We start from the raw sequence: 11,084 nt of genomic DNA, 5'->3' as shown, positions 1-11,084 counted from the left end.
CTGGAACAATTCTAAAAAAGAAAAAGGGGACAAGCCATCAAAACTCCGTGTGCCAGGTTAGTATGACTTGCTGAGAAAATATCGTAGAACGACGGACGAAATCAGAGAAAAAGAGAGAGAGAGAGGCAGTTGTTTCATTCGTTGGCCCGGAACTAGGTACAGCTCCATAATCGGAAGCGCAGGAAGCACAAAGAAGGATCGTGTAAGCTTGGTTAGCTAGAAGTTAGGGAACGAGGCCCTGGTCGCTTACCGTGTGAGCGCCCGGGAGAAAGGGGTCGGGTGAACACTAGCGGAACACTCAAAAAATTGGGATTTGAGGGGTGTGCAAGGAGACAGACCTCGAGCTACTAACAAGTCCTATAAAGAAGGGGTCAGAACAAGAGGGGTCGGTAGTTAGCTGCGCAGCAACCAATCCACCTAAGGGGAATCAATCAATCCCAGAGAAAGTCCATGTGGCCTCGGTGATTAGACGAAGATAATATTCCATCATGCGCACCAAGGGATGAGTATTTTTTCTATAGAAGCTACCTATGAGATACAGCTAAGATCCATTCCTGCGCGCGAAGTGAGGCAGGCCATTTAGCTAAGCTTTTTGAAGGGGAAGAACAGTGATTTAATTAGTGAATATTTAACCAAATTGAGTCGAGCATAGAATCACGCCGCTGGATCGTCTCAATCACTACCTTTCCCTGAGATGGATCTAATTCCCTTTTTTTTTGTTAGTGCTAATTGAGCCGTAGATTGTGAGTGAGCTTACTGATTGATTCAAAGCTCTCATGAGATCTTGTTGGCATGCCTACCAAATGGTGAGAAAGTCACAGGAGACCCTTCAGAGTTCTAACTCCCCGACTGGAAAGACTTGGTTTGCGTGCCTGATCTTCTTCTGCCCTATATCTTATCTCTTAATCATCAGTGAGTTTTCATTACGTTATGCTAGGATTCGCCTCGTCCAGGGAAAGATAAGAGTAATGTACTCCGATCTTTCCTTTCCCTTCTTGGTTATTCCGTTCCTTAGGCCTAACTTGCTTGCTTGACTACAAGCTAGAGAGACAGTACTCCGTTCGGGCAAAAACCCTGCCTGCCGGAAGATTCATTGATTTGATTGAACCTAGTGGGAAAAAGGAATTTTGCAAATTCCTTTCATATTCATAGTATAAAATTGGAGCTCGCCAATCAATCTTTGACCGAGAGGAGAGGGAATGATTTGACTCCCACTCCTAGCGTGCTAAGCCTCCGTATGCTTTTGAAGAATCTTCTTCGCAAGCATACGACTACCACACGCGACCACCACTGATACCGTCACTATATTATTGATAATATCATCATAAAAGATCTTTTATTATTAGGTGTGTGTGATAGGATTACATACCTCGTAGCGATGCGCCTGATGATCTCCTTATCTTTGGACGTAGCATAGGATGGGAAGCTTCGATCCTTGAGGTAGTTTCTGATGTCGTAGAACCATGAGTTGCCATCATCGTGTTCCTCAGCGGCAAGCGCGGCTTCAGAACTTTCTTCTTCATCTTCGAGAGGCAACCGAGTGTTTGTCCCACGATGGGCAAACTTTAGGAAAGAGTTAAGCCATTGCGCGCTAGCGCTAGCACTTATTGATCCAAAGCTCGAGTACGGTACGAAGCCCTTCCTCCATGAAAGGATCGGGCAGAAGGTAGAAAAGCTAAGACAAAGCCGCTTCCTAAGTCACTCAGGTATGGCTTTGGTTAAGTAAATTGACTCCATCTTCGCCAGTAGCCAAGGTAGGCATAATCCGCGTGAGCTCTTTAAAGCCTTTCGTGCCTCACTTCACTGGTGCTCTTCGCCAGATCTTTTTTGAAGCAACAAGAATTCTTTCCTTATGACTTGGTCTCGTTTTACCGTATGGGCTTTCCCCAAGGTGTAATAAGTCTTATCTAGCTAGATCCTGAGATCTCGCGGCTTAGTAATCCGCATCCGCAGAATCCGAATCATCCGCCGAAACAGACGCTGAAGAGGGGAAGAGTTCCAACAACCGTGATCCCGATTCTGAGTCTTTTGACTTGTTTAGGAAGGAGGGCTTTTTCAAATCTAAAACTTATGAAGCATCAGATGAAGCGAGAGCTAGCTTTTTAGCTGAATCTAGGGCAGAGGGTTTAGTTTCTTTTTTACCAAATCCAGAAGATTCAGCTACTGAGATCGAAAACATGAGGTTCGACACCTTACCTAGTCCGAAGCAGCACCGTTGGCTCTATTCTATGGTCTAGGGGCAAGCCGCCCACTTTCGCGCACTATCACGAATCTGAAGCGCAGAAACCAACTTTACCCTCTTCTGTTTTATGACCCTCGAACAAAACACGGACTTTTATCGCATTTCAGGATACCACCTCGACGCGGTGAAACGTAAACTCTTGTCTTCCACAATAATTCCAAACCCAATATAAAGTGGAAGTCATCCAACGGCACCAACATCAAGTAAAACTTTCCAGACCATTCGCCAATCTGTAGCGGAACTATCTTAGCTACCCTAACAATAGGTTTCGCCTCATAGTTCACCGCCTTCATTTTGCTGTTCCCCTTATCAACCCGTAGGCCTAGCCGCGCTACGATCCGATCAGAAAGGAAGTTATGAGTAGCACCGGTGTCAACCATTTCCCTCACAACCTGTCCATTGACTTTTACATTCACGAACATTAGCCTAGTATCTGATCGACTCTCTTGTCTAATGGAATTCCAGAGTTGAAGTGGATTGACCCTCGAAGTGGTTTCTTCAACCGGCGCTTCGTCTTCTTCAGCAATCAAGGCATTGAGTTTCTCTCTCTTCGGACTGGGGACCGCCGCAAATGAAACACCCGGGATCCAGCGCTTTGCCTTTGCCCTTGTTGTCAACATTTGTTTTGGATGTTGATGCTTCATGATCGTTCTTCCCACTGAACTTCTTCTTGCCTTTAGAGTTTTTGTTCTTGTCTGCCCCATCTGAACTTCCTTTGAAGTCCATTAAACTCTCTGCTACCGTGATAGCTGAAGCGAGGTTATTCACTTTCTCCCTCCTCAGTGCGTTCTGAACCTACAACTGAAATCCAGCATAAAGTTGTAAAGCTTTTCTTCCTCACTTATACTACCCACTTCGAGCATCAGAGATTGGAAGCTCTTCATATACTTACTCTCTAACTGAACCCGTTTGTTTGCCTAAAACGCCTTAATCAGTCTCTTGCTAGCCATTGGACATTACACGGCAAAACCATCTTTCTCAGCTCTTGTTTCATCTCTGGCCAATCGGTGATAGGTTGGCGTGAAGAATCCTCAACTCTGGGTTTCCACCATAGTTTTTTCATCACCCACAAGATACATGGAAGTAATGCTAACTTTATCTGCTTCCGGTATATGAGCCACTCTGAAAAACTGTTAGACATCGAACACGTTGGCCTAAGGCCTTCCTTGGAACTCCGAGCACCATTGAAGGCCTTAGGCTCAGGGTTCCAAACCTCTGGTCTCCCCCTGCGCTCTCAAACCTGTCGAGAGAATTTTGAATAACTCATTATAATAGTAAGCTGCAATCGGAGAAAAAAGCCTATCTATAAAGTGTTCCGTGAAAGGGAACAGGACTGAGAGCTGGGAAACAGGATTCGTCAAATAGCGGTATCCTAATCCCGCGTCTATGGCCAAACCATGCTCCCCCGGGGCCCCCTTACTCTTATTTTTATGCTTATTTAACTAACCTCTCTCTTTCTAGTTTCTTAGATAAGAATTACGAATGCTAAGGACCCTTGGAAATGTGTTTAGAAAACCAGCCGAAAAGATAAAATAGGAAAACGGATATGACTTATCGATCCTATACAGAGAAGGAGAAGCAAAGAAGATCGAAGGCTTAGCTAACAGCTCTTTTAGTCTCAATCTAGCTGAAACTCTATGACACTTTTTCAAAAACCGTTTAACCGCTGGTTTGACCAAATTCCATACTGAAGCACCAATTCACTGATATTGAAAGCGCCTTTTGTCAAACAGTTGGCATGTATCTAAAGGACACCTCTTCCCACACCCACGGCTGGCAGAATCAAGGCTCTGATACCATGTTTGTAACATCTCTTTTGGAGCAGCCCCTTTGTGTCTCCCAACCAATTCAAGACAGCAACTAATAAGACAGCCAAATCAACTGAGTAGAAACCCAACAGACCTTTGTTGGCAGTTTGCCACCAAATTTGATAGATCAAATGTCCAATGCAAGCTCTGCGGCAACAAGTACTCAGGCGAGAAAAATGGAAAATAAGATTGAAATTCCACTTGGCATGTTTGGCTGGAAATAACATCGCCATATGCCAAAATTCTACAGAATTGGCCAAAGAGCTTTCTCGAGGATCCCCTTCACTAATAAAGAAGGCAATAAAAGAGAAACAAATGAGGAAGAGTGCTTTATTTGAAATTAGGATTGGCCAAAAAAAGGAATTTCTTTTCGGTGGGAGTGGATCTAGTTGATGTAACAGAGGAGCCTAGCCTAGAGAGGGCAGGGCTGTCGTACGGAGGATTTTGATGACAGTGGTATTGGGGAATCTTTGCGGAGCGGTCTCTCTGCATCAGGCGCTACGAGAAAAAGAAGTTGAGTCTCTTTTTTCCTTCTTTTGAAGAAAACAGTAGTACAACCCTCGATGAAATCAGTATTTTCGCAGAGGTTGCATGCAGCGGCTAGGAGAGCTATTGGGAGGTTCTTCCTATATGAAGACATAAGCTTTTATGCAGTTTGGGACAATTCATACTACCAGCCTATGTTTATGCTGTAGCAGTTTGTGGTGCGGGCTTCAAAGGCCCCTCATAGTTTGAGATGCGCACTACCATTAGGAGTAGAAAGGAAGACCCCGAGAAGGAATTTTCAACTATAAGAAACCTCACTTAAGAAGAAGTAGTTGAAGCTGGGCTCCGAACTATGAGAGTTTGCTTTTGTTTTATGTTTCTAAGAGCAGTCTATCTGATCAAATAAGGGATCAGACCGCTCCTGGTGTTCGAACTAGTCATTAATGGTCGGCTTCATTGGTATCCTTTCGGTATGCATTGCGAACACTTTCAGTTTTAGCGTCTTATCTTCTTTAGAGAAGTGAAACTCGAACGGATAGAGCTGATGGTCCAACTACATAACTTTTTCTTTTTTATTATTTTTATGGTCGTGCCTCGTGGCACGGCAGCACCCGTACTATTGAAATGGTTCGTCAGTAGAGATGTTTCCACGGGTGCCCCTTTTTCCAATGGTACTATAATTCCTATTCCTATCTCTTCATTCCCTCTTTTGGTCTATCTACATTCCAGGAAATTCATACGCTCCATGGACAGAGCAAAAAGTGGAGTCTTGGTCAGAGCAAGCCGCCCTATTCTATTACCAGACATAATTGGGAGAAGCTCATCCGATACTAGAGCTAGAAACGCCTTATTTCGTTTCGTTCCTGTTCTTCATTTTCTTCTTCTCGAATCCAAGGGGGACTTCTCATATTTAGAATCTTTCTGCGGTGTGCTCCGTTTACTATTCTTTCGTACTTTCTTCTTTTTACCACGCGATAGGTCAGCGAAGCATGAACGGGCGCGGAGAAGGAAACGCCAAACACTTCGGCCTAACGGGAATGAGCAACGACGAAATGACAAGATGAGGTGCTCCGGGCACCCCCATTTAGAAAGAAGGGTCGAAGGTTTTGGGCCTGTAGCTTTCCCCGTCCCCCCTTCGTCGGGTGGTGCTTGTGTAGGGGATATGCCACCAGAAATCGGGCTTGAAGCTCTTGCCTTACCAACGAGCCGACAGCTGATGGCTATGGCTGTTGGTCACGACTACTACCAAAAAGCTCCAATGAAGATGAATATTTCACATGGGGGAGTGTGCATCTGTATGTTGGGTGTTCTTCTGTCGTGCGACCCGGCGGCTTATGTGCGACCTGTGGCCCACGCCTCCTATTTGTTCAGGGCGGGCGGCGTGAACTCTGATTCGATTCGGGTATTGAATCCCGCCGCTGAGATGCTCAGTTGACTCCTTAACCTTGATAGGAAGATGGCTTATTCAATAATTCGTGCATAAGGGTAAGGAACTTTGGATGAACTAATGCGAATGGGTGTAAGCCTCGCTGCTCGGAAACACCCAGTGCTGACCACACTGAGAGACACGAAAGCGCAGGTAACGCCAATTGGCGAAGTGGCGTTAAGCATCCCTAGCGGTACGAAAAGAGAGGTCGTGATGATATCATCTACGTCCGTACCGCTCCTCGTGGAGTAGATCCCGCATCCGACCAAGTCTTTGACCAGGGAACGGGGGAATTCCCACTACCGCTGGCAGGCCAGCCGGGCCGTGAGCGCGGTGGGAACGGGCTTCCCAAAAAGCCAGCCCCGGGCCGGGGTCAGCATAGAATGAAGGGGACGGCCCTAATGTTGTGTTGGCAAAGCCAACTTCTTGGGTTGCGGGCGGAGAAGAGCGGACGTGGGGACTCGGGTCGGGGCGCAGCGTAATTAAGAGAGCCATTCCATTTAGGGCGAGACAAAATGGGCGGGCACGAGCGGTCTGGTGTCCGAGCCAATTGGTCAGACGACGACTACTTCACTTATTAGATTAGTATTAGCCGCCTATCCCGGAATGAAATGAGATAAAATAGAAAGAACGCGAAGCGCTAGCGCTATAGGATCGGTTTTTTTGGGGGGATAAGCTCGCTTCTTCACAAGCTTATCCCCGCCCCGACCGGCAGCTGCTGGGTCTCCCCATCTCTCCTAAACTTCCCCCGGTCTTCGGCCCGAGCTGTATGAGGCAGAAACTCGTCCCACGTACGGTTCGGAGGCCGAGCCCCACCCCAGCAGTAATGGTGCGGTTTAGGTCAACTAACACAAAGAAGATACAGTTCACTCAACGATTGCCTTTGGGTTCCGAACTCCATATGGGGAAGGAGCGTTGTTGTTTGCGAGGTCTCGATCATTTACATGCACCCACTTTTCATTCCATTTGTGGGAATTTGATGATCTATAAACCGTCCCTAACGAACGATCGGCTCATGTTTGAGCATGATGAATCACTTCGTGCCGACCCGTTGCTAATAAACTTTCCGGCCTCATATGAGAATGGAAAACTGGAGCATTTTCTGCATCGGTGGATGAAGAATCGTAAACATAATAATTTCTGGTTAACCATGTTCCCAGAAAAAAGATACTTTCGAGAAACGACGAGCACGACTGAAGTGGCTATACATACAAATCTATTTACGGATCTATATGCTTCGATTGGAACTGGAAGTTCCAGAACTGGAGGCTGGTATACCACCATAATGAAACTTCCTTTTATTTTTTTTATTTGGATCGGATTTATGTTGGCTTCGTTGGGAGGCTCGCGTAGTTTGTTACGTCAGCTCCAAAAGGATAAGTTGCGTTGGAATCGAGAAAGTTCCGTGGAGTTCATAATTGCATAAAAGGAGTCAAAGTAGTGGCTGCGGCGCGTCGAGGCACTTCTTTGATGGTCCCCGTCCGCCGGCCTGCCGCCCCGCTCTGAAGAATTCATGGGCCTAAGGCGGGCGAGACAAAATGGGCGGGCACTACTAACCAAGCCAAGCCTAGTTCTCGCCGATAAGCGCTGGTAGCTTGCTTCCAAGCCTTGCCTTATATAATAGTTGTGGCCATGGCCCGAAGGAGCCTTAAGCGCTTGTACAATGCTCAAGTCAAGGCTCTGGGCAACGAGTAGGATGGAGCCTTGACTTTCTATTATATTAGTAAAGCGTGCCATATATATTGAGGGAAGGGAAAAGGGGTCTCTTTCCTCGCCCGATTGTAGAGGTCGATCCCCTATCACCTTCGGTGCCCCCTTGTGGTCCTTCTCTTTAGCTTTTCCTCGGCCTTTAGAGCTAGTTGATAGGCCACTTTCCACATCTGATGCATCGAGATTTCATCTTGGATTTATAACCTCAAGCCCTATCAAGCAAGCAAGGGATTCTGCGTCGGATTCGTTCAAGCCATTGCAAATAAACAATTGGTAGAACTCTGCTACTTTTTTTTTAAGGAGTAGGGGCTTTCTTGTACGCTTCTCTCCCTCCTATCCTTTAAAGCGAAGTGAAACCTTTGGAACAAGCTTTGGGTCTAATGTTCGGGTAGAAATGAATCCTGCAACCTCGATCGCATCTTGTCCCATGTACTTCCCTTTGCCTTTCCGCTCACGCCTTGCTTGGACTTGATCCCACCAAATTGAGGCTTTCCCGTGCTCTTCCGAAAGAAGCATCTGGAAATGACTTGTCATGGGCTTATGCGATGAAGAATGATTTGCGCGGGAAAAATTCTTGTGCTTATGTGGATGGGTCGCTCAATTTCCCAAGACTAGAGAAGGGGATTTTCCTACAAAAGATGAAAAGTGCTTAGCTTCAAATGGGATGACTTGTTTACTTCCTTTGAGCCTCATATACACCGTCACCCCTTTTTCGACTGCTAAAGATTAAAAAAAAAAGTAATCTTGATTCTCAGGATGATTCTTCACCTTTCTATCAGTTGCAACATGAAGAACATGCCTTAGCTTATAGGTAAAATAAAGAAAGAAGTGTGCTATACTATTTATTTTATTACCGAAGGCTTAGGCTTCTATGGGACCAGCCGAACATGCTTCGGGACATCGACCCTATGGTCAGAATCTTCAATCTGGAAGCTCTGCTGGTGCATCAGGCCAACGAAACATGTCCAAGATTGCCACTATTGCAAGAAGCCGGGTCACATGATTGCAGACTCTCGAAAGCGGCAGAATGCAAACTCTCGTCGACAGTCAGACACAGCTCATCTTGCCGCTCTCCCAGAGACGCCTACAGAATCGGAAACTTTCCAATCCCCTTACTCCATAGGGCCTCTGAAGCATTACTTCTATGATCTTAGGAGCACTCCCACGCCCGACACAGATAGTTTTACCCCACGACAGCGGAAGCAGATTCAGAGGTTGAATCCGTCTTGTCATATCTCTTCCTCCTCTGCAACAGGTATTTGCTCCCCCTTATGCTTACAACATAGGGGGCTGCTTACTTTCTTCGGGTGCATCGAAGAATATGACTGGTGATTCTTCACTTCTTTCTTCTCTTCGTTCTCTATCTAAGTTCCTTATAGTTTAAACTGCAAACTCCGAGCAATTCCCTCTAACTAGTCTTGGTACTCTCTCTCGTTATCATCGAATATGCTCTGCTCTTTTTCATCTTTCTGTTCTCAGTGAATCTTCTTTCCGGCTTGAAAAAGAAAATGCTTATATTCACTTATCTCCTACCTCCTGTCTTGTAGAGGATCATGCGAGAGGCCTTATGGAGTAAGGGATTGATTGGGAAGGACCGTAGAGTTGGCAAGCTCTCTTTTTGAGAAACTTCGTTTACCTTTTCTGGTGTTGTTTTCTCTACTCCCCTTTTTTTGTTGTGGCATCGTAGATTAGGACATGTCTCCAGCCCAAGACTTAGATATTTTATTTCTACTGGAATGTTGGGGTCTGTACCTAACATTGAGATTTCTACTTGTATGGGTTGCAAGCTGAGAAAAGACTCGGCCCTTCCTTTATTAATATTAAAGACGCTTTTTCTACTTCTTTTTTTGATCTTGTGTCCGAAACCCATTCTGCCTCTCTGTTATCGAAAGGAGGCCGTATATGTCATTTTTGACAGAAGAATGAAAAAATGGACTAAAATCAAGGTTTTCCGTTCTTCTTCTTGAGGTGAATATATCTCCGCTGCCTTCCGAACTCTGCTTGCTTCAACTCACTTCATTTACAAAGCGCTTTCCCAACGATCCTGCCCCCACACTCCTCAGCAGAATGGAGTTGCCGAGCGGAAGCATCGCCATATATTGGAGACAGCTCGCTCTCTCTTGCTCTCCGCTTCTGTCCCTAGTCAATTTTTGGCTGAAGCTGTTTTGACTGCTGTATATTTTTTGAACCGAATACCTTCCTCTGTTATCTCCGGCCTGTCTCTTTTTGAGAGAAAATTTGCTACCCCGCCGGACTATGAAGAGCTTCGAGTCTATCGGGAGAGGATGTGGTGGTAACCCCCGCGGCTTCGTCTAGAGCCGGGCGTCCAGCCGTGTAGGAAGACTCACCCTAGCCACTATAGTATAGCGACCCCGCCCCCAACTCTAGCTGAGAAGCACCCTCCATCCACTTTCCCTTTTCCGCGTGCCCAAAAGCCCGCCCGCCTGGTTTATGAGCCCCTTTCCGATTCCCTCACCCAATCTCATGAGAAGCAAGCCCAGCGGGCCCTGCCTTAACCTGTCCCCGGGCAGCCAGCCCTCACCAGGCTGCTGGGCATTGCTAAATGCTCCGACACGAAGCAAGCTCTCCCGAATACGACAGATGCGGAAGTGGCTAAAAAAGTCGGAAGAAGAAAGTAGTTGGACAACTGTATGCACGAGGGTACATTAGTATTCTGGGAATTGGCAACATTGACAGAAAGGGGAAGAAAAGGGGGTAGGAATAAACTTTTTTAGGTTTAGCTATACTAAAGTAAGTAGTCGGCCTAACCTTCGGTTCCCGTAACTAAGTTTTTCTTTCTTTTTATGTACTTTTTCTTACTAAATTTAGACTTTTTTACTTTTATTGAAGTGTGGGGCAAAGGGCGCCCTCTACTTCTACTTTTAACTAAACGCGAACAGCCGGCATTGCAAGCAAATATAGAGCCCCCACCCGTTTGAGTCGTTTCGAGCCGGAAAGCGTACCGGCAGTTTGAGTCGCGAAAGGGCCGCTTGCTTAATTATTATATTATTTTAATAAATAATAGATATAGAATATTCTATATCTATCTATCAACAATAAGAAAAGAAAATCATTTTTTTTTTTTTCTAATTGTTCATTCCTGGGAAGAGGAAGAAGCAGATAGAGCAAAGGCCCCCTTTCCGTCCGCTCTTCCCGAAGTGAGCAAATTGCATGTAGAGATCCGTAGGGGCTTATAGTTTAATTGGTTGAAACGTACCGCTCATAACGGTTATATTGTAGGTTCGAGCCCTACTAAGCCTACCACCCCTTCTCTTCACCCGATATAAGGCAGGCGAAGTCCCCGCCACCCTGCAGATCTCAATCTAGCGACGGCACCTGGAACCACACTGCTGCCGCTGCCCTTCGGGCACACCTCCTACGCTTACCAGTCACCTACGCTCTTGCAGCATGC

At 46.1% G+C, this 11,084-nt stretch overlaps 1 protein-coding gene and 1 non-coding gene across 2 annotated transcripts; both read left to right on the top strand.

The window, feature by feature from the left end:
- The first annotated feature begins 5,080 nt into the window (after positions 1-5,080).
- Positions 5,081-7,388, top strand: ccmFC (cytochrome c biogenesis FC). Its single transcript has 2 exons — positions 5,081-5,853; positions 6,809-7,388. Exons 1-2 carry the CDS (start codon positions 5,081-5,083, stop codon positions 7,386-7,388), a joined length of 1,353 nt encoding a protein of 450 aa, YP_009153954.1.
- A 3,471-nt stretch (positions 7,389-10,859) lies between these two features.
- trnM-CAU lies at positions 10,860-10,940 on the top strand. Its single transcript has one exon. It is a non-coding gene; the product is annotated as a tRNA-Met (tRNA).
- Positions 10,941-11,084: the final 144 nt, after the last annotated feature.

Source organism: Gossypium hirsutum, mitochondrion, assembly GCF_007990345.1.
Source record: "Gossypium hirsutum mitochondrion, complete genome".
Taxonomy (NCBI): domain Eukaryota; kingdom Viridiplantae; phylum Streptophyta; class Magnoliopsida; order Malvales; family Malvaceae; genus Gossypium; species Gossypium hirsutum.
This window is presented reverse-complemented; position numbering and strand designations above follow the sequence as displayed.